Source organism: Schistocerca gregaria, chromosome 4 (assembly GCF_023897955.1).
Source record: "Schistocerca gregaria isolate iqSchGreg1 chromosome 4, iqSchGreg1.2, whole genome shotgun sequence".
Lineage (NCBI taxonomy): Eukaryota > Metazoa > Arthropoda > Insecta > Orthoptera > Acrididae > Schistocerca > Schistocerca gregaria.
In genome coordinates, this window is record NC_064923.1 from 565,395,363 (window position 1) to 565,418,813 (window position 23,451).

The window sequence follows — 23,451 nt, forward strand, 5'->3', positions numbered from 1 at the left end:
AAGGAACTGCAGTGCGGACTTCCTCTGTGAAACAGCTTTGGAAAAAGGTGTTTAGTATTTCAGCTTTATGCACGTCATCCTCTGTTTCAATGCCATCATCATCCCGGAGTGTCTGGATATGCTGTTTCGAGCCACTTACTGATTTAACGTAAGACCAGGATTTTCTGTCAAGTCGGTACATAGAATTTTACTTTCGAATTCACTGCACGCTTCACGCATAGCCCTCCTTACGCTAACTTTGACATCGTTTGTCTGAGGAGTTTTGGCTGCTTTTAAACTTGGAGTGAAGCTCTCTTTGCTTTCGCAGTAGTTTCCAAACTTTGTTGTTGAACCACGGTGGGTTTTTCCCGTCCCTCACAGTTTTACTCAGAACGTACCTGTCTAAAAAGCATTTTACAATTGCCTTAAACTTTTTCCATAAACACTCAACATTGTCAGTGTCGGAACAGAAATTTTCGTTTTGATCTGTTAGGTAGTCTGAAATCTGCCTTCTATTACTTTTGCTAAATAGATAATCCTTCCTCCCTTTTTTATATTCCTATTAACTTCTATATTCAGGGATGCTGCAACGGCCTCATGATCACTGATTCTCTGTTCTGCACTTACAGAGTCGAAAAGTTCGGGTCTGTTTGTTATCAGTAGGTCCAAGATGTTATCCCCACGAGTCGGTTCTCTGTTTAATTGCTCGAGGTAATTTTCGGATAGTACACTCAGTATAATGTCACTCGATGCTCTGTCCCTATCACCCATCTTAAACATCTGAGTGTCCCAGTCTATATCTGGTAAATTGAAATCTCCACCTAAGACTATAATATGCTGAGAAAATTTATGTGCAATGTATTCCAAATTTTCTCTCAGTTGTTCTGCCACTAATGCTGCTGAGTCGTGAGGTCGGTAAAAGGAGCCAATCGTTAACCTAGCTCGGTTGTTGAGTGTAACCTCCACCCATAATATTTCGCAGGAACTATCCACTTCTGCTTCACTACAGGATAAACTACTACTAACAGCGATAAACACGCCACCACCGGTTGCATGCAATCTATCCTTTCTAAACACCGTCTGTGCCTTTGTAAAATTTTCGGCTGAATTTATCTCTGGCTTCAGCCAGCTTTCTGTACCTACAACGATTTCAGCTTCGGTGCTTTCTATCAGCGCTTGAAGTTCCGGTACTTTACCAATGCAGCTTCAACAGTTTACCATTACAATACCGATTGCTGCTCGGTCCCCGCATGTCCTGACTTAGTCCCGCACCCTTTGAGGCTGTTACCCTTTCTGTTCTTGCCCGAGGCCATCTAACCTAAAAAAAAAAAACGCCCAGTCCACGCAACACAACCCCTGCTACCCTTGTAGCCGCTTGCTGCGAGTAGTGGACTCCTGATTAGGTACGCAGCTAGACAGAAATCCTCCAATAAATTTCAGTAAATCGGTCTCTACGTGGAACGTAACAAAGGAAGTAACGTAAGGTTGCGTGGTGGGGCCGTTACAATTTACTGTATGTACAAATAATGAGTAGATAACATCAGCAGTTATCATAAATTGTACGTAGACGATGGTTTTGAACACCAGGATACAGCATTATCAGAAACCTGTTGAAAAATGAAGGTAAACCTATGGATCGTCAACGCACAGCATGAAGACCCCCAGCTGATTCTCGACAGAAACAAAGTTCAGTAACATTCTTCTGGGCTCGCTCGGTTAGCCATGAGGTCTGACGCACTGTTTTCCGGGAGGGAAGGCGTGCCGGTCCCCGGCACGAATTCGCCCGGCGGATTAGTGTTGAGGTCCGCTGTGCCGGCCAGCCTGTGGATGATTTTTAAGATGGTTTTCCATCTGCCTGGGCGAATACGGGCTGGTTCCCCTTATTTCGCCTCAGTTGCACTATGTAGGCCTTTCTGTACTTGCCCAAGGCCATCTAACCTAAAAAACAGCCCAGTCCACGCCACACAACCCTTTCTACCCGTGTAGCCGCTTGCTGCGTATAGTGGACTCCTGACCTTTCCAGCGGAACCCGAAACCCCACCACCCTATGGCGCAAGTCGAGGAATCTGCAGCCCACACGGTCGCAGAACCGTCTCAGCCTCTGATTCAGACCATCCACTCGGCTCTGTACCAAAGGTCCGCAGTCAGTCCTGTCGACGATGCTGCAGATGGTGAGCTCTGCTTTCATCCCGCTAGCGAGACTGGCAGTCTTCACCAAATCAGATAGCCGCCGGAAGCCAGAGAGGATTTCCTCCGATCCATAGCGACACACATCATTGGTGCCGACATGAGCGACCACCTGCAGATGGGTGCACCCTGTACCCTTCATGACATCCGGAAGGACCCTTTCCACATCTGGAATGACTCCCCCCGGTATGCACATGGAGTCACATTGGTTTTCTTCCCCTCTCTAGCTGTCATTTCCCTAAGGGGCCCCATTACGCGCCTGACGTTGGAGCTTCCAACTACCAGTAAGCCCACCCCCTGTGACTGCCCGGATCTTGGAGACTGAGGGGCAACCTCTGGAACAGGACAAGTAGCCTTCTCCGGCCGAAGATCAGTATCAGCCAGAGACAGAGCCTGAAACCGGTTCGTCAGACAAACTGGTGAGGCCTTCCTTTCAGCCCTCCGGAATGTCTTTCGCCCCCTGCCACACGTTGAGACGACCTCCCACTCTACCACAGGTGAGGGATCAGCCTCAATGTGGGCAGTATCCCGGGCAGCCACAGTCGTAGTCCGATTGGGGGATGCGTGGGACGAGCTGGCCGTCCCCGACAAACCCCCATCCGGACCCCCACAGTGATGCCCATCGGCAACAGCCTCAAGCTGTGTGACCGAAGCCAACACTGCCTGAAGCTGGGAGCGAAGGGATGCCAACTCAGCCTGCATCCGAACACAGCAGTTGCAGTCCCTATCCATGCTAAAAACTGTTGTGCAAAGAATGTCTGAATTAATCTACAGAGAGCACAAACAAATCGACACAAAATTTAAACCGTTATTAAAATACAAGACTGCCTAGTAAATGCAGTAATGCTGCTACTTGCGCACTGCTGACACACTGCTTGGCGGAGGAAGGAGACTACGCGATTTTACACTATTCAGCTACTAAAACGCGATGCTACAACTCTCAAATACTATAATACGCCCGAAATTTATGAATTTAGCAATGCAAGTACCAAAAACACGCAAAGAAATTAAGAATTAAACTATGTAACAAATGAGTGAGCTAGGAGTATACGACTTGCTGCTGCAGCTGCTTATCCAACGACGGCAGGGAGCACACTCCCTGGCCACACTACTGGCCATTAAAATTGCTACACCACGAAGATGACGTGGTACAGACGCGAAATTCAACCGACAGGAAGATGCTGTGATATGCAAATGATTAGCTTTTCAGAGCAGTCACACAAGGTTGGCGCCGGTGGCGACACCTACAACGTGCTGACATGAGGAAAGTTTCCAACCTATTTCTCATACCCAAACAGCAGTTGACCGGTGTTGCCTGGTGAAACGTTGTTGTGATGCCTCGTGTAAGGAGAAGAAATGCGTACCATCACGTTTACGACTTTGATAAAGGTCGGATTGTAGCCTATCGCGATTGCGGTTTATCGTATCGCGACTTGCTGCTCGCGTTGGCCGATCCAATGACTGTTAGCAGAATACGGAATCAGTGGGTTCGGGAGGGTAATTCGGAACGCCGTGCTTGATCCCAACGGCTTCATATCACTAGCAGCCGATATGACAGGCATCTTAAACGCATGGCTGTAACGGATCGTGTAGCCACGTCTCGATCCCTGAGTCAACAGATGGGAACAACAACCATCTGCACGAACAATTCGACATTTGCAGCAGCATCGACTATCAGCTCGGAGACCATGGCTGCGGTTACCCTTGATGCTGCATCACAGACAGGAGCGCCTGCGATGGTGTACTCAACGACGAACCTGGGCGCACGAATGGCAAAACGTCATTTTTTCGGATGAATCCAGGTTCTGTTTACAGCATCATGACGGTCGCATCCGTGTTTGGAGACATCGCGGTGAAAGCACTTTGGAAGCGTGTATTCGTCATCGCCATACTTTCGTTATCACCTGGAGTGGTGGCATGGGGTGCAATTGGTTACACGTCTCGGTTACTTCTGGTTCGCATTGACAGCACTTTGAACCGTGGACGACCGCATGTTGCAAGTCCCATACGGGCCTCTCTGGATACAGAAAATGTTCAACTACTGCCCTGCCAGCACATTCTCCAGATCTCTCTGCAACTGAAAACGTCTGGTTAATGGTGGCCGAGCAAGTGGCTCGTCACGACACGCCAGTCACTACTCTTGATGAACTGTGGTACCGTGTTGAAGCTGCACTGGCAGCTGTACCTGTACACGCCATCCAAGCTCTGTTTGATTCAATGCCCAGGCGTATCAAGGCCGTTATTACGGCCAGAGGTGGTTGTTCTGGGTACTGATTTCTCAGGATCTATGCACGCAAATTGCGAGAAAATGTTATCACATGCGAGTTCTAGTATAACATATTTGTCCAATGAATACCCGTTTATCATACGCATTTCTTCTTGGTGTAGGAATTTTAATGGCTAGTAGTGTATGCTTCTCAAGCATTAAATGTGCGTGTATATTGTCTTGTTTCAGTGGAATAAGCTATAGTTGTACAGATATTCGAAATAATTTCTTCATGAGTTAGTTATACCATAGTTTATGTCACTGAATTAGCGAGATTTGGCTGTTTTTTACATTTCTTTCACTCTAATTCATGTCATTTGGCAATTTACTAATGCAAGGAACGCAAAACATAACAACTATTTCGTTAATGAAACAGAAAAATTAAAGACAAACGTTGTCCTTACAACGCAGGTAACAGTCTGATTTCTCACCGCTTGGAGCGCTGGTGTCCCTCCCACTGTTAGACGGCAACAACTTTCGAGTCCTCCCTCGGGCATGGGTGTGTGTGTTTGCCCTTAGGATAATTTAGGTTAAGTAGTGTGTAAGCTTAAGGACTGATGACCTTAGCAGTAAAGTTCCAGAAGATTTCACACACATTTGAACAACTTTCGCACCAGAGTGTCGTGTTTAGATTGCGAGTTTAACTGTGATTGTGAGGTTCAGTTGTCACCTTACGACCCAAGAAGATGAAGCCCTGTTCGTGATTAAATAGTAAGGGCAGGTACAGACAGACATTCTCGAATATGTCAGGGAGCGGACGCTGGCTTTGTCGGGTGTACAGGGAGGCGTGGCGAGGCATGTACCCACCTGGTGCCCCAGCCCTTGATGGTGGGGACGGGCGGCCTGTTGGCCTCGACGCTCCTGGCGGTGCTGGTCCTGCCCAGCGGCTTGCGCACTAGCCCGGGCCGCGTCGGCGCCACGAACCGGTAGGTGGCCTGCGTGGTGCTGGACACCATGGCCGGCGTCGGCGCGCCGCCCTCCTCGGGCTTGTAGCCCGGCGGCAACAGTGACGTCACGTCCTTGAACTGCACCTTCCCCAGCAGCGCGTCCAGGGCACTGCCACTGCCACCCTTGTCCTCCTGCGCGGCGGACGCATTCTTGGCGAATCCTGGCGGAAGGAACGAGCTCACGTCCACCGGCTTCACTTTACCCAGCAGCGATTCGAGGATGCCCGCCTCTTTCGACGTCGTCGTCGCTACAGAGCTGGAAGGCGCAGTCGTCACTTCCGCAGCCAGCTTCTTGTAGCCGGGAGGCAGCAGCTTGTCGATGCTGTCTACCTTGGTGACGACCGGCGCGCCCTTTGGCTTGTCCCGTGTCGTATTCATTTCCTTGGAGGCGTTGTAGCCCGGCGGCAGTAGAGACGAGGGCGCGGATATCTTCACCTTTCCTAGAAGCGCTTCCAGAGTGAGGGCTTTTTCGGTGGCGTTAGCTTCCTCTGGAGGAGGCTTGTATCCCGGAGGCAAGAAGGCGCTCACATCTTGGACTCTTATTTTGTTTCGCAGACCGCTCGGTCCGCTGGATCCCCCGGTAGCAGTGGCGTTCGTAACGATGGGCTGGTCACCTTGTGGCATATCCATCATGTTTATTGCCGAGGGGGCGGCAGTCGTGGTGGTGGTCGTCGACGGCTTACTTCGGCCGGAGAATCCCCTCGGTTTGAAACCGTTCGGCAGAAGGCCGTCGAGGTTGTCCCTAGGAATGGTGTCGATGCTGACAGGCCGCTTTTTCGGCCTGGGGGTCGTGCGAGTGTGTGGAGTGAACTTGCGGATGACAACGGGCGACCTGTAGGTAGTTGTCGTGGGCGGTGTCGTCAGCCTCGTAGAGGAGTTGGGCGGCTTATCTGAGGTGTCCGTCAGTATGTCTATGTTGTCAGCCCCGTTCCGGAACCCACCGAGGAAAATTCCACTGGCCAGTTCGGACTGCACTCTGTCCAGTTTGTCGAGAATACTCTCTGTCGACGACTGTGTCGTGTTGAACAATTTGGTGGCCAGTTCAGACTGCACTCTGTCCAATTTGTCGGTAATACTTTCTGTGGAAGACTGTGTCATGTTGGATACGGAACTGTTGTCACTGGTCATGGAAGGAGAAATTGCTTCAGGGGCGCGCTCCACAGTTTCTGGTGCTGGCAAAGAACCTTCAGGCGTTTCGTTTTTAGCGGGAGGATTCTCCGACTCGCCGACAACTTTCTTTGCAGCCGCTGCGTCAGACTTTTCCTCCTGTTTGATGAGACCAGACGGCAAGTACCTCGCACCGGAGACGCTGCGGCTCGTCACGACGGCGACGACGACAGAGCGCTCTGTTTCTGCGTCCTCAGCGGTATCTGGCGCGTCCTCTGACGCCTGGTCACGTGACTCGGCTTTCTCTGCTGACGACGTCACTGGTGGGAGTGTCACGATGGTGGAGGTACCATTTATGACGCTCTTGGTGGTGACGACAGATATTATCGGCTCACCCAGGGGCGGCCGGTCGGCCGGTTCGGCTTTCAGATTTCGTGGCACCAGCGCGGTCTCTGCAGGTCGCTTCATCGTGACAGTGCTCTTTACAGAGACGGCGACGGTGTCCGATTCTTCTGTGGTGTGTTTCGACATTGTCGGTGGCTGGTGAGGTGAGTCGGTGGCGTCGATCAGGTAGCTGTCGACGAAACCCTTAAAGTTGTCTTGCTCGACCAGAGTGTGTCTCGGATTCATCGTAAGAATCTCGAAAGCGACGGCCGACTTGTTCGAGCTGGGTTCCGTCTCTACCTGCAGCTGAGGGGGTGGGTACTCCTCCGTGGCAGGAGGCACGTACTCCTGGGTAGTTGCGATCGCGGGCTGCGTGTCCGCAACTTCTGTTCCTTCCGCACGCTTCTCTGTGGCGCCGACGCCCGACGGAAACTCAGACGGACCGCTCTCGGTGAGGATGCCAGATGAGTCCCTGCTCGGATCGGTAGAGTATTCGTACTCGCCGTTCTGCAGAGTTGTCGGTATCTCCGACAACAGTGTCGTCTGCTCTTTCCCGACACTTGTGATCGCCTCCTTCTGATCCACGGGGAAAGTCGTTATTTCTCCCATTGGGATGTAGTTGTTCACCTCGGATTTCTCCGGGACTGCCGCCACTGGCTGAACCTGTTTCTCTCCGGGAAGTGGTCGCTCCGGATTGGCGCGAGGGACGGTGACGTTCCCGCCGACAGCGGCGCCGTGACCGGTGGGTACCTGATGGTGGTGATTTGGGTGACGGTTTTGGTGAGACACGTCTTCGTCTGCAGCATCGTCGTTTTCCAGATCGTAAGAGTCGTCGTAGTAATACTCGCCCTTGGAGTCGTATTCGAGCGGCGGGGGCGGGGCAGCCGTGGTTGTGGTGGTCGTGGTGGTGGTGGTCGTCCTCGCGGTGGGCGCCTCCGCCTGCAGACCCCGCTTGGGCACGAACGACACCTTGCTGGGCCTGGCGGCGCCCAGCTGCTGCTGCTGCTGCTGGGGCGGCTTGGTGGCCGTGGCGGGCCGCCCCCTGGAGACCGCCGAGCCGGTCGTCGACGACGACGTCGTCTGGTAGCGGCTGTCCGGCTGGCGGCCGCGCGTGTTGCTGCGCAGGTGGGTGAACGGGTTGTACGTGCTGACATCCGGCTCCCTCGGCGGCGGTCGTTGCTGCTCCTGTGGGTGGAAACAAGCCCAAGGGTTCAAATGGCTCTCAGCACTATGGGACTTACCATCTATGGTCATCAGTCCCCTAGAACTTACAACTATTTAAACCTAACTAACCTAAGGACATCACACAACACCCAGCCATCACGAGGCAGAGAAAATCCCTGACCCCGACGGGAATCGAACCCGGGAACCCGGGCGTGGGAAGCGAAGAAGCCCAAGGGTCTGAATGATGATCCCGGATTGGATTAGTAGGGTTTCATAAAGTTATGTTCTGATTAGCAATTCCCAATTGTGTTGACACTACTGTGTTGTTGCGATCTTCAGTCCTGAGTCCTGTTTGATGCAGCTCTTCATGCTACTCTCTCCTGTGCAAGCTTCTTCATCTCACGGTACCTACTGCAACCTACATCCTTCTGAATCTGCTTAGTGTGTTCGTCTCTTAGTCTCCCTCTACGATTTTTACCCTCCACGCTGCCCTCCAATACTAAATTGGTGATCCCTTGATGTCTCAGAACATAACCTACCAACCGATCCCTTCTTCTGGTCAAGTTGTGCCACAAACTTCTCTTCTCCCCAATCCTATTCAATACTTCCTCATAAGTTATGTGATCTACCCATCTAATCTTCAGCATTCTTCTGTAGCACCACATTTCGAAAGCTTCTATTCTCTTCTTGTTCAAACTATTTATCGTCCATGTTTCACTTCCATACATGGCTACACCCCACACAAATACTTTGAGAAACGACTTCCCGACTTTTAAATCTATACTCGATGTTAACAAATTTCTCTTCTTCAGAAACGCTTTCCTTGCCATTGCCAGTCTACATTTGATATCATCTCTACTTCGACCATCATCAGTTATTTTGCTCCCCAAATAGCAAACCTCCTTTACTACTTTAAGTGTCTCATTTCCTAATCTAATTCCCTCAGCATCACCCGACTTAATTCGACTACATTCCATTATCCTCGTTTTGCTTTTGTTGATGTTCATCTTATATCCTCCTTTCAAGACACTGTCCATTCCGTTCAACTGCTCTTCCAAGTCCTTTGCTGTCTCTGACAGAATTACAAAGTCATCGGCGAACCTCGAAGTTTTTATTTCTTCTCCATGGATTTTAATACCTTTTCCGATTTTTTCTTTTGTTTCCTTTACTGCTTGCTCAATATACAGATTGAATAACATCGGGGAGAGGCTACAACCATATCTTACTCCCTTCCCAACCACTGCATCCCTTTCATGTCCCTCGACTCTTATAACTGCCATCTGGTTTCTGTACAAATTGTAAATAGCCTTTCGCTCCCTGTATTTTACCCCTGCCACCTTTAGAATTTGAAAGAGAGTATTCCAGTCAACATTGTCAAAAGCTTTCTCCAAGTCTACACTACTGGCCATTAAAATTGCTACACCACGAAGATGACTTGCTACAGACGCGAAATTTAACCGACAGGAAGAAGATGCTGTGATATACAAATGATTAGCTTTTCAGAGCACTCACACAAGGTTGGCGCCGGTGGCAACACCTACAACGTCCTGACATGAGGAAAGCTTACAACCGATTTCTCATACACACACAGCAGTTGACCGGTGTTACCTGGTGAAACGTTATTGTGATGCCTCGTGTAAGGAGGAGAAATGCGTACCATCACGCTTCCGACTTTGATAGAGGTCGGATTGTAGCCTATCGCGATTGCAGTTTATCGTATCGCAACATTGCTGCTCGAGTTGGTCGACATCCAATGACTGTTAGCGTATTCCGTGTCGGTGGCTTCAGGAGGGTAATACGGGACGTCGTGCTGGATCCCAACGGCCTCGTATCACTAGCAGTCCAGATGACAAGCATCTTATCTCATGGCTGTAACGGATCGTGCAGCCCAGTCTCTGTCCCTGAGTCAACAGATTGGGACGTTTCCAAGACAACAACCATCTCCACGAGCAGTTCGACGACGTTTGCAGCAGCATGAAGTATCAGCTCGGTGACCATGGCTGCTGTTACCCTTGACGCTGCATCACAGACAGAAGTCCTGCGATGGTGTACTCAACGACGAACCTGGGTGCACGATTGGCAAAACATCATTTTTTCGGATGAATCCAGGTTCTATTTACAGCATCATGATGGTAGCATCCGTTTTTGGCGACATCCCATTGACGGCACTTTGATCAGTGGACGCTACATTTCAGATGTGTTACGAACCGTGGCTCTACCCTTCATTCGATCCATGCGAAACCCTACATTTCAGGTCCTGTACGGGCCTTTCTGGATACAGAAAATTTTCGACTGCTGCCCTTGCCATCACATTCTCCAGATCTCTCACCAATTGAAAACGACTGATCAATGGTGGCTGATCAACTGGCTCGTCACAATACGGCAGTCACTACTCTTGATGAACGTGGTATCTTGTTGAATCTGCATGGGCAGCTGTACCTGTACACGCCATGCAAGCTCTGTGTGACTCATTGCCCAGGCGTATCAAGGCCGTTATTACGGCCAGAGGTGGTTGTTCTGGGTACTGATTTCTCAGGATCTATGCACCCAAATTGCGTGAAAATGTAATCACATGTCAGTTTTAATATATTAAATGGTTCAAATGGCTCTGAGCACTGTGGGACTTAACATCTATGGTCATCAGTCCCCTAGAACTTAGAACTACTTTAACCTAACTAACCTAAGGACAGCACACAACACCCAGTCATCTAGTATAATATATTTGTCCAATGAATACCCGTTCATCATCTGAATTTCTTCTTGGTGTAGCAATTTTTATGGCCATTAGTGTACAATTAATGGCAGTAACATTGTTTTGCTTGCTAAACAGCTACTTCAATTTCATATAAAATTCGCAGCAAACTGTCTTCTTTCAAGAAATGGCTCCTTATCATTACTTCTGTCTGTGCTTCTGCTCTAAGGATAAAAATATGCTATAAAATCTGAAAATGTTTTTTATGTCACTCATGAAAGTTATTAAACTATAAACCTTATTTTTTAGAATACCCTTTCCAGAGCGTTTGGTTCCATTGAGTGACACTGTTGTCAAAAACCTCTGTACAGATCAGGCTTTTCGTTACAGGATAACTCAGGCTACAAGGACGGGTGCACTTCCAACTGATCTGGCATTATTAGAAATTCGTTCTGTAAGCCACTCTCGATGGTTGACAACTCCAAATAGGATTTGTCGCATATGGCTTTCAAAACATGGACTTAATGGCAGCGAACTTGAAGACTTTGCAACTGCTTGTGGAATACATTGTTGGCGTTTACTATCCCTCCCTGTTTAGAATCAAATCGAAAGTCTATAGGATGGAAGGACTCCGTCACATTCTTTACTAACTGAAGCTCCTAAAGTCTCAGAAGAAGGCAGTAGCATACATTGTCTCTAGGATGGAAGGACTCCGTCACATTCTTTACTAATTGAAGCTCCTAAAGTCTCAGAAGAAGGCAGTAGCATACATTGTTTTGCCAACAGTCCAACGTTCATAGTGGTTTGCATTTTGTGAAATGGTGCTTCAGACACTTTTATCGTTGGAAGACGAAGAAGAAAGGAAAACAAGGGTCCAGAAGATAACTGAATTGAAGAATGAAGATGATGATACACCTGGAGACCTATCTGTAGAGCGTGGGAAAACACTTTCAGTAAATCCAAATAGAACTTCACTTTTGGAACTGATAGACTGGTCAGAAAAAGTGTACGAACCTCCAGTTACTTGTAAACTCAAAATATCAGAAGTAAGAAAGTTGTTTCAAGAGCCAGTGTACGTTCCAAAGTGGCCATGGTATGGACAGTCCACAGAGCCGTGTGTGAAACGCATAACAGAGGCATCTGGCAAAGTGTGTACTCGTGTGCAATGAGAAGGATGCATTAACGGCAACATTTGGTGAATATTATTGATTGAAGTTCTTTACATTTTTTACAATGTGTTTACAGTGTTTGGTAACAGAGACAGAATACAAACAAAATTGTTTGAGTTCATTAAACCTCTATTTGAACAAATTTTGGGGGAGTTTATATTAATTTGCGTTGTTCTGCCAGAAAATTCAATATAAATTATAATCAACGGCAAATTTACGAAGTTAAATGTTTATCAATGAAGATAAACCTTTTAAATTAGGATACTACACATCAAAAGGCGCATTTATGGTCCTTCACGCTCACAAAAATAACGAAATTTTACTTTTACCCTCTGAAATGACACACCCTAATGGATTAGCTACAGAAATTATAGATATTTGCGGCGCCAGAAGAAGTCGGGAAATAATATACTGATTGAGTAGGAAAGTGATTCAAATTTCTCCAAAACATTGCAGAAAAATGGTTCCACATTTCTTTACAAACTAATGCTAACATTGGTTCAAGTTTTGTGAATTGATGCGATTTTTTTATACGTATATACGTAATCTTTTTAATGCAGCAACTACATCTACATCTAATCTACATGATTACTCTGCAATTCACAATTAAACGCCTGGCAGAGGGTTCACTGAACCACCTTCAAGCTACTTCTCTGCAGTTCCACTCTCGAACGGCGCGCGAGGAAAACGGGCACTTAAATCCTTCTGTGCGAGCTCTGATTTCTCTTGTTTTATTACGATGATCATTTCTCCCTATATAGGGGGACAAAATATTTGCGCAACAGAAGGAGAATGTTGGTAATTGAAATTTCGTGAGACGATCCTGCCATAACGAAAAATGCATTTGTTTTAATGACTGCAGCCCAATTTCACGTATCATATCACTGGCATTCTCTCCCCCTATTTCACGACAATACAAAACGAACTGACGTACTTTAAACTTTTTCGTGTCGTTCGTCAGTTCATATGATGTTCATCCTACACCGCACAGCAATGAGCCAGAACAGGGCGGACAAGCGTAGTGTAAGCAGTCCCTTCAGTAGACCTGTTTGCAGTTTCTAAGAGAACTGCTAATAAATCGAAGACTTTGGTTTGCTTTCCCCACAACATTGTCCATATGACGGTCCCAATTTTAGTTATTTGTAATTGTAATCCCTAAGTATTGAGGTGAATTTGTAGCCTTTAGATTTGTTTCATTTATAGCGTAACCGAAATTTAGGGAATTCTTTTAGCAGACGCTCATGTGGATGACTTCACACTTTTCGCCCCATACACATACCTAAATCATTTTGCAAGTACTTGAGAGACAGGAATGATCTGTACACGAACTTAAAGAAAAGGGCGAACTGGAAATAACCATACATGTCAATAGTCTTCTGTCATCTGATATTCAAAAAGTTTACAGATGTGTAATAACATTTATTTCAGAAATCGGACGAAAAATCTAAATTCAGATTTTGTGTCTGTGAATCCTGTGAATATGCCATTTTATGTCCGTGTTAAACAAAACGTTTTATTTTAAATAACGGGCATATGATTACTGTCGATATCTTGCGCAAATTTGCGTAATACGTCTTAAATTGTTGTAATCGTTACAGATTTGTTGTGGGTGTCAGACTGAACAATCTCTGACAGGACTGTTACTAATACTTTTCGTAATTTGACTGTTTTTTGCACAGCGGGATGACTTTATGGTGCAGCAGCAATGGAGACTAAATAAAGAAACAAAAACAAGAACGTAACCTCTATAAAAATTATCATCTTTCACATATCGGTCTTTTCCTCCGTACAAAATATGTAACCTTTCACATATCCATGTTTCTTAATAAACATTTTACCTTGTGTGACAATCGTGTGTCAGGGCGAGTTACTGACTATTACACCCGAAAATAGACATTACCTCAGTTTGACTATTGAATTACGTAGTTATGAATAATGATCTTTAGTTCGTTTTTCGCTTTGCAGCAAAAAGATGAAGAGGAACGTAAAATGTTGCACCTCGCGAGGGAATGATGTACACAATTAGACAATCATATATAAGAGGCAATAAAAAAGTTTCCGTTTGAGGAAGTTACTGCACTGTATAAGCAACACAGAGCGACTCTGGGCAGGCTTATAAACACAGACGTTTAGGCAAGGCATTGGTGAGGTATTCGTGTCTTTCCGACTTGCGTCCGGTAAATGCGGGAAAAGAGGACAAACGTGCTGTTTGTTGTTCTTTTCTTGGCTATCGAAGGACGAATACCGGTAGACATTCATTGGAGGATGATGTTGCTGCTTCATGATAACGCATGCCCCATACCGTAAGTGTCGTAACGCAGAAATTACGACAACTCGAAGGGGACGTACTCGAGCAGCCGCCCATAGACTTGATCTCTCCACATGTGATTATCACACCTTCGGTATCTTAAAAAAGGGCTTGAAGGATCGACGATTCCTGTCGTACGAAGATGTGCAGCAGGCAGTTAGGAACTTCTTCACGCAGCGGGACACGGTGGTTTGCCAAACGGGTACCATAAACCTGGTGCGTCGGTGGGACGATTGCTCAATGTTCGCGGCGATTTTGCCTCAGTGGCGTACCGATTCTGGACTGTACGGTCTTCAAACGGAAACTTTTTGGTCACCCGTTATATAAGGCAAAATATCTGAAAACGAAAGCAAATTCTCGAAACTGGTTGTGGTTATCAAGACAAAACTACTTTCAAAAAGTAAATGGTAGCAGAAAATCATTTTCTTTCTGAGAAATAACTCTGGAAACAGGCCCGCTGGTAAAAGTTTGACATCGGCGATACATAGCCGTCATCATTGGTGAGGTAGGGGGAACTGTAGTGCAACTTATCCTGTCTGCAGGTACGTGCAACAATGCAGCTAGCTCTAAATGTTTTTATTTCATGAGCAGGCCCACCCCAGTAGCTGACCAGTCGCTGTGTTCGGCTGCGACTCCCAACAGGCCAAGGATGTTCCCTTCATACTAACAGGATTCTAGTGGTATACACGTAACATTCCGAGGATAACTGAGAGGCCACTTGCAAGACAAGTAGTCGGTCCGTTCCGGAGGCTCCAGTTAACACCTGGGAGAGATGTGCGCTCACGGCAAGCCGCGGAGCAGTCCCATGGGTCTGGTTGCAGGGTCGTTAGGCTATTACTAGTTCAGTACTACGTAATGGGGCGCTTAAAGCTAGTCTCTGTTGAAGCGCCACCCACCAAATGTCCACGAGAAACAATTAAAGAAAGCTAGTCACGCAAGGGAACGCCTGATTTAGCACTTCTGACGACTGCCTACATACAGATTTGGCGCAAATAAAGTAGGAAGCCATCTTTTGCCCATTCGAAAAGCTATAAGGGGATCTCGAATAAGGCGACAAGTATTTCCATTAATTTTATAAAATACTTGCAAACAGTCGTGCGCATTTTGCAACTGAACAAAATTATGTAAAATATTTTTTTATCCAAGAAACCGCAGGTGCAACCTACCCCATGCGCAAAGTGCAGCAGGATATTTCACAAAGTTTTGACGATTTCAAATACCAATCGCGAAAAAATAGTCGAAAATTTTACACCTATTCGAATTTACTTGTGAAATATTACATCGGAGAAATGACGACCATTCGCGGTCAAACAATACTCGAGGCCTATCACCCAGTTTTTGAACATATCTTTCGTAACTGTTGGAGGAATTCTGGAAATTTCATCGCGGCTTCTCGGCCGGTTGGAGTCCACTTTCGCCTTCGAATAACGCTACAGATGAAAGTATGGTACGGTTAAATCAGGCGAGCGAACAGGCCATTCGACACAAGCGCTTTTAGAAGTTACGCGGTTACCAAACGCTTCACGGAGAACTTCAAAGTCTTGTCGGATGTGTGACATATTGCGCCTTCTTGTTGGAACGTTTTCGTAACGAAGGATGAAACCCCTGCGAGGCACTGAATCGCAAATTGCAGAGCAGTCATATAGATGTAGATGAAGCCACCGTGACTTGTGATGGTCCCTGGACATTACCAAATGGGAGACATGGTTCTTGATAGTGTCTGTCATTGCCACGGACGGCAGTGTTTGCTCTGCAACGTGCTTGCATGCTGGTCAAAAGGATGGTGAGGAGTTCTTGTCGTGGGGCATTCCAGTCATCCACCAGCGTAATTGACTACTGCTGGATCGTCGTCGGTGTATGAGGATGTACTGGAATACGTGTCCCCAACGCGTCTCATCCGTGCTCGTTGCGGTTTAGATCGGAGGAACGGTCAGGCCAGTCCATTGGCCGAATATCCTCCCGTTCCTAGAGCTTCTCCACCTGCACTGTTCAATGCGGTTGCGCATTGTCGCCCATAAAAATGAAGTCAGGGCCGGATGTATCCCTGAAAACATGCATACGGTGAAGCACAGTGTCACAATACTCGTAACACTGACTGGTGAGTATAGAGTGTTCGATGGTTTGGAAGTCAGTACATGCATGCGACATTGTGATCCCTCACACCATAACGTCTCGACCACCAAAACCATCACTTTCTATAATGTTAGCCGTATCCTGATATGGGAATAATAATGCACCCTAGAACATGATCGTTTTCGTTGTCCAGGTGTAATGGTCAGGGAGGCTTAGTGTTACATGTGCCTACTGATTTCCAGATGTTTGAACATGGTACACTCACCAAATAACGTTACTGTGAAACAGCGCTACTTCCCAACGTACGACTTTTGAGAGCTGCATACTTCATTTTTGTGGTTGGTAATTCGAGCCTGCATCGAACTGCGCAGTTGGAGCAGCTGTTGGAACGAGAGGATATTCCGCGAATGGACTGGCCTGCTCGTTCCCCGGACTTAAATTTCATCAGCAGTTGTGGGATGCGTTGGGGGGACGCACTGCGGCACGTCCACATGCACCAGCGACGTCCAGGAGTTGTCAACCAAGCTCATGGAGCAATGGGACGCCTTGCCACAAGACCTTCTTATGAGAGCAAGGGAGCATGTTGCAAAGCAAGCACTACCACCCGTGGTGATCACACATCTAATTGAGAAACATGTCCCGCCTTTTGTAATGTCCAGAGGCCATCACAAATCGGGATGACGTCAGTGTCATTATTAAAAGGAAGGTGAGTCGTGCTTGGGTAGCTCAGATCGTAGAGCACCTGCCCGCGAAAAGCAAAGGTCCAGAATTCGAGTCTGGGTGCGGCACACAGTTTTAATCTGCCAGGAAGTTTCATATCAGCGCACACTCCGCTGCAGAATGAAAATCTCATTCTAGTGTCATTTTTGTCTTTGAACAGGAGAGTCATTTCTGATCGTCTCATTTGTTTCGGTTACGTTCTGTACAATATTGTAAAAGTTCTTTCTGTGTATGTTCCAGCTTTCATCGAGCTGTGTCAGTGACACATCATGCGGGAGTTACCTTCGTTCTTAGGTTTCGCATACAAGTTTATTTGGGACCAGTTGAAAAATGCTGTTGTCGAAAAACAAAAAAAAAAAAAAACAAAAAAATAACAAAAAAAATGCGAATGTGTTCCTGTATATTTAAAAGACTCTGACTGGCACGTGGGGTACCAGGTGCCTCATTCTAAGAGCACCTTTACAAATGTTCTCAAAAATTTTGGCATGCGATCTTATTCGCGCTATTTTTAACATATAACATACCTAAAGCTCCTATAAGCTCCCCTAACTGTAACTCACTCGCACCCACTAGTCCATCGCTGTGAGTCATTCCTAACCACCCATTTCCAGTTTCCCTTTCTCATTCACTCATTCAGCCTAACGTCGGTATCTCTCTGTCATTGTCGCCTGTGTCGCAGCTACAGTCCCCTTCGTTCTGTCCTACTACTACAGTCTCCTCTCACTGTCTCCCTCTTACTCTCTCTTTCTCTTCTCACTGTTACTATCTCCCTATCCTCCTCGTTGTAATTATCGTATAGTCTGTCCCTCATTATTACTAGCTTTCACCCATTTACATTTTCTCTTTCTCTTTATCGCTCCCCTCCAAGCATTTTCAGCTCCACTCTTTTCCAAGCATTGTTCTTTCACTGTCAACTATATTTCATTACCTCTGCGTCCCTCTGTTTCTCTTACACTGCCATTGCCTCCTTCGCTCTTTTTATAACAGGACAACTGTCTGCTACCTCCCAGTATTTATTACTTTTCGTCTCTTTTCCACTGCCATCCTCCTTCTTTCTCAGCATAAAAAAGCGCGAATGTGTTCGCATGCCGAAATTTTTGGGAAAATTTTTAACGGTGCTAAGGAAGGTAGAATGAGGCAACTGGAATCCCACTTTCAAATCGAAGTTTTTAAAATAAAAACAGTAACACATTCGCATTTTTACGCTGGTTCCTTCTTTTCTCTGCTGCACCAGGACCTATACATGGTGTTACAAAAAGGTACGGCCAAACTTTCAGGAAACATTCCTCACACACAAATAAAGAAAAGATGTTATGTGGACTTGTGTCCGGAAACGCTTAATTTCCATGTTAGAGCTCATTTTAGTTTCGTCAGTATGTACCGTACTTCCTCGATTCACCGCCAGTTGGCCCAATTGAAGGAAGGTAATGTTGACTACGGTGCTTGTGTTGACATGCGACTCATTGCTCTACGGTACTAGCATCAAGCACATCAGTACGTAGCATCAGCAGGTTAGTGTTCATCACGAACGTAGTTTTGCAGTCAGTGCAATGTTTACAAATGCAGAGTTGTCATACGGGATACTCTACCTGTGCTGCTAGAACATGTGCCTTTACAAGTACGACACAACATGTGGTTCATGCACGATGGAACTCCTGCACGTTTCAGTCGAAGTGTTCGTACGCTTCTCAACAACAGATTCGGTGACCGATGGATTGGTAGAGGCGGACCAACTCCATGGCCTCCACGTTCTCCTGACCTCAACCCTCTTGACTTTCATTTATGGGGGCATTTGAAAGCTCTTGTCTACGCAACCGCGGTACCAAATGTAGAGACTATTCGTGCTCGTATTGTGGACGGTTGTGATACAATACGCCATTCTCCAGGGCTGCATCAGCGCATCAGGGATTCCATGCGACGGAGGGTGGATGCATGTATCCTCGCTAACGGAGGACATTTTGAACATTTCCTGTAACAAAGTGTTTGAAGTCACGCTGGTACGTTCTGTTGCTGTGTGTTTCCATTCCATGATTAATGTGATTTGAAGAGAAGTAATAAAATGAGCTCTAACATGGAAAGTAAGCGTTTCCGAAAACATGTCCACATAATATATTTTCTTTGTGTGTGAGGAATGTTTCCTGAAAGTTTGGCCGTACCTTTTTGTAACACCATGTATAACTCACAGACAAAGAAATGTATTGGTCAGTGAAACTTGGATAGTTTACTTATGTGAAATGGAAATAATGCAAAACTAATTTTACATCTCAGACCGGATTTTACGAGCAAAAATTTTTTGCGCCTGCTTCCGTACTACTACACAGAGTTCCCAGATGATAAGGGGGACAGTTTACAGCATATTTCTCAGTGCTGCGTCACTTTTTAAACTACGTTTTCACCTCACCCAAGATTTTACTTGGGTATTTGTCGAGTACAAGTAGTGTAACTCTGAACCACTATATCTCCGAAATGGATAAAGATGTCAAGAAAATTTTCAGTGTCTTTCAAGACCGGAATCTTACGAACTCATGGTAACAATTACAGCCGTTTGCTGTGCACAGCTGTCTCCGAATCCGCGGCTGGGTTCTGGTCTGCTGATGACGGCGAAAATGTAGTAAAATGACATTTTTTCTATGGGTTCTTCCGATGGATCCCCACTAACTAATGGTACCTCCATAAGTACCCCACACCATATCAAATGCAAAAGGAACCAACCCATTTTCTACATTTGCCTAACCCCGAGGAAGTGTGTAATATTCATACTCTGACCCTATACCGTATAATAGCGACACTAAGACGATGTTCTGTTTGGTATACGAACAATCTCTAGCCCAAGGGCTATCAAATGGCTCTAAGCACTATGGGACTTAACTTCTGAGGTCATCAGTCCCCTAGAACTTAGAACTACTTAAGCCTAACTAACTTAAGGACATCACACACAGCCATGCCCGAGGTAGGATTCGAACCTGCGACCGTAGCAGTCGCGCGGTTCCAGACTGTAGCGCCTAGAACCACTCGGCCACCCCGGCCGGCTCTCCAAGGGCTACCCAAAACGCTTTCAGCTTACATTCTTTATCACGAACAGAACCCGAGATATGAGCACCGGATAATCCCATTTTCATGCGCGGCATTTTGGAACATATTAGGTACGCATGCTGTTGCAGGCATACCGATCACAGAACGACCGACCATCCGTCTCGATGTAGGACGTAGCCCCCTACTCACCCTGCCCTCCCAGGCGCGGTGAAAAATGATATGTTAATCACTATCGAAATGGTTCAAATGGCTCTGAGCACTATGGGGCATAACATCTGAGGTCATCAGTCCCCTAGAACTTAGAACTACTTAAACCTAACTAACCTAAGGACATCACACACATCTATGCCCAAGGAAGGATTCGAACCTACGCGGTTCCAGACTGATGCACCTAGGATCGCTCGGCCACAGCGGCCGGCTAATCGTTATCGTCTAGAGATAAGGGCCCAGTTGTGAATCCCAGAGAACATATTGTTTTAAGCACTATCCAAGTTTCCCAATAGCATATGCTGCACTGCAGAAGAAACATTTTGGAAAGCTTACCTGCTGGGGTGCCGCGAGCAAGTTGGTGTTGCCGGGTTTCCTGCGCAATGCTGCTTCCGCCAACTTCTTGGATGGTAGCGACGATCTGTACGTGGTCGGCTGCAAGACTGTCGTCCTAGGATCAGGTGTGAAGGCCTCGAGGTGCTGGTCGACGTAGGCACTCACGTCCTCTCCGGGGAATGGCTGAGGCTGAGGCTGAGGCTGGTGTTGTTGTCTGGTGGGGGGCGCGGGCTGGCGGCCTGCGTCGAAGCCCCCAGGCCTTAGCTGCGGCTGCGGGGGCCGCAGCTGCGGGGGCGGCTGCTGGCTGGCCTCGAAGCTCTGCAGCAGGCGGAGGCGGCCGGGCTCCCGCGGGGCGGGGGCGGGCAGGCTGGGCTGGCGGCTGGGGTCCCTCTGGAAGCTACTGGGCTCCCGCGGGGGTGTCAGGTAGCCGGGTGGGCCCGCCGCCGAAAACCCGCCGGGGCTAAGTGTGATGTGGTCCAGGAAGGAGGGCGCGCGCTGCGGCGGCACCAGCGACGCCGAGAACTCGTGCGGCTGCGGCTGCGTCTGGAACGGCTGCTGGAACACCTGTGGACACACACACGCTGGTGTGCAGACAACACTTCAACTGCGCGTTGTGCTCAAGCCTCACACAGCTCTATCCACTTTGACCTTAAGACACCCTCACAGTAAAGTACACGGAGGAGACAAAATTCATTCGATAGCAATATGCACTTATGCAGACGGGTAACATTACGCACACAACGTAAAAAGGACTGTGCATTGGCGGAGCTGTCATTTGTGCTCGGGTGATCCATTTGAAAAAGTTTCCGACGATGGTAATTAACAGACTTTGAACGCAGAGTGGTAGCTGGAGTTAGACGTATTGGACATTCCATTTCGTAAATCACTAGGGAATTCAGTATTCTCAGATCCACAGTGACAAAAGTGTGCCGAGAATACCAAACTCTATATCTATATCTACATCCATACTCCACAAGCCACCTGACGGCGTGTAGCGCAGGGTACCTTGAGTACCTCTATCCGTTCTTCCTTATATTCCAGTCGCGTATTGTTCGTGGAAGGAAAGATTATCGGTATGCCTCTGTGTGGGCTCTAATCTCTCTGGTTTTATCCTCATGGTCTCTTCGCGAGATACACGTAGGATGGAGCAGTATACTGCTTGACTCCTCGGTGAATGTATGTTCTCGAAACTCCAGCAAAAGCCCGTACCGGATCAGGTGTTAACACTCACCACGGACAACGCAGTGGCCGACGGCCTTCACTTAACGACTGAGAGCAGCGGCGTTGCTGTGGAGTCCTCAGTGCTAACAGACAAGCAACATTGCATGCAGTAACCGCAGAAACAAGTAAGAGACGTACGATGAACGTATCTGCGACGACAGTGCGGCGAAATTTGGCGTTAATTGGCTATGACAGCAGACAATCGACGCGAGTGCCTTTACTATCAGCACCACATCACCTGCAGCGCCTCTCCTGGGCTCGTGACCATATAGATTGGACCCTAAGACGACTGGAAAACCCTGATCTGGTCAGATGAGTCGCAATTTCAGTTGGTAGGAACTGATGGTAGGGTTCCAGTGTGGCGCAGACCCCACGATGCCATGGAGCCAAGTTGTTAACAAGGCACTGTGCAAGCTAGTGGTGGCTGCATAATGCTGTGTTTACGTGGAATGGACTGAGCTCTCTGGTCCAACTGAACCGATCATTGACTGCAAATGGTTGTGTTCGGCTACTTGGAGACCATTTGCAGCCATTCATTGACTTCATGTTCCCAAACAACGGCGGAATTTTATGAATGACAATGCACCATGCCACCGGGCCACAGCTGCTCGTGATTGGTTTGAAGAACATAGTGGACAATTCGAGTGAATGACTTGGACTCCAGATTGGCCAACTTGAATTCAATCGAACATTTATGGGACGTAATCGAGAGGTCAGTTCGTGCTGGACAGGCAACACAGACGCAATTATGAGCGGCTATAGAGGCAGGGGCTGAGAACGTATTTCTGCAATGATCTTCCAACAATTTCCTGAGTCCATGCCACATCGAGCTGCAGCACTATGCCGTGCAAAAGGATGTCCTACATGATATTAGAATATATTCCACGACTTTTGTCATCTCAGTGTAAGGTTGTAGGGTGTCTTTGCCGCTAAAGAAACTCTGTTCATTTGCAGTATCACACGTTCTAAGGTAAAATAACTTCTGTTTCAATGTACAGGGTCTTGCAGAACGTCCTGACAATTTCAAATTTGCATAACACATAAACTAATCGCAACACTTTACACAAGGAACAAAAATTATTCAAGTTTACTTATGAAATACTACATTGGAGAAGTGACCATTCGCGGCTCTACAATAATCGACGTGTATCACACAGTTGTTGAAGACGTCTGTCGAAATGCTGGGAGGGATTCTGGAAATTTCATTGTGAATGTGATTTTTAACTGTTGAAAGCTTTTCGGGCTGTCGGAATACACTCTCGCCTTCAAATAATCTGATAGGTAAAAGACTGGCACGGTTAAATCAAGGGAGCAAGGCGGTGATTCGACACATGAGCGTTTGGAAATTATGCGGTCATGAAACACTTCAAGGAGAACTTGCAAGGTCTTGTTGGATTTGTGGCACTTTGCGCCGTCTTGTTCGGACGTTTTCGTAACGAACGACTAGGGTCTACCTGTAAACTGCTATGCACACGTTCGATGTTCTAGGGCAGTGTTTTCAACCTTTTTCAATACTTGACACCTTTCCAAGTAAAAATATTCTGGCAGCCCCCAGAACTACACTCCTGGAAATGGAAAAAAGAACGCATTGACACCGGTGTGTCAGACCCACCATACTTGCTCCGGACACTGCGAGAGGGTGATCACACGCACGGCAC

At 47.2% G+C, this 23,451-nt stretch overlaps 1 protein-coding gene across 1 annotated transcript in view; it reads right to left on the reverse strand.

Annotated features, from left to right (window-relative positions):
• LOC126267816 (mucin-5AC-like) overlaps positions 1-23,451 on the reverse strand; it is an 85,189-nt gene that overhangs the window by 43,761 nt on the left and 17,977 nt on the right. Inside the window, exons 3-4 of the mRNA XM_049973122.1 lie at positions 20,573-21,136; positions 5,240-8,055 (exon numbers count right to left, since the gene is read on the reverse strand). Of these exons, the coding sequence (XP_049829079.1) occupies positions 5,240-8,055; positions 20,573-21,136 (3,380 nt within the window). The remainder of the gene's footprint in view (positions 1-5,239; positions 8,056-20,572; positions 21,137-23,451) is intronic.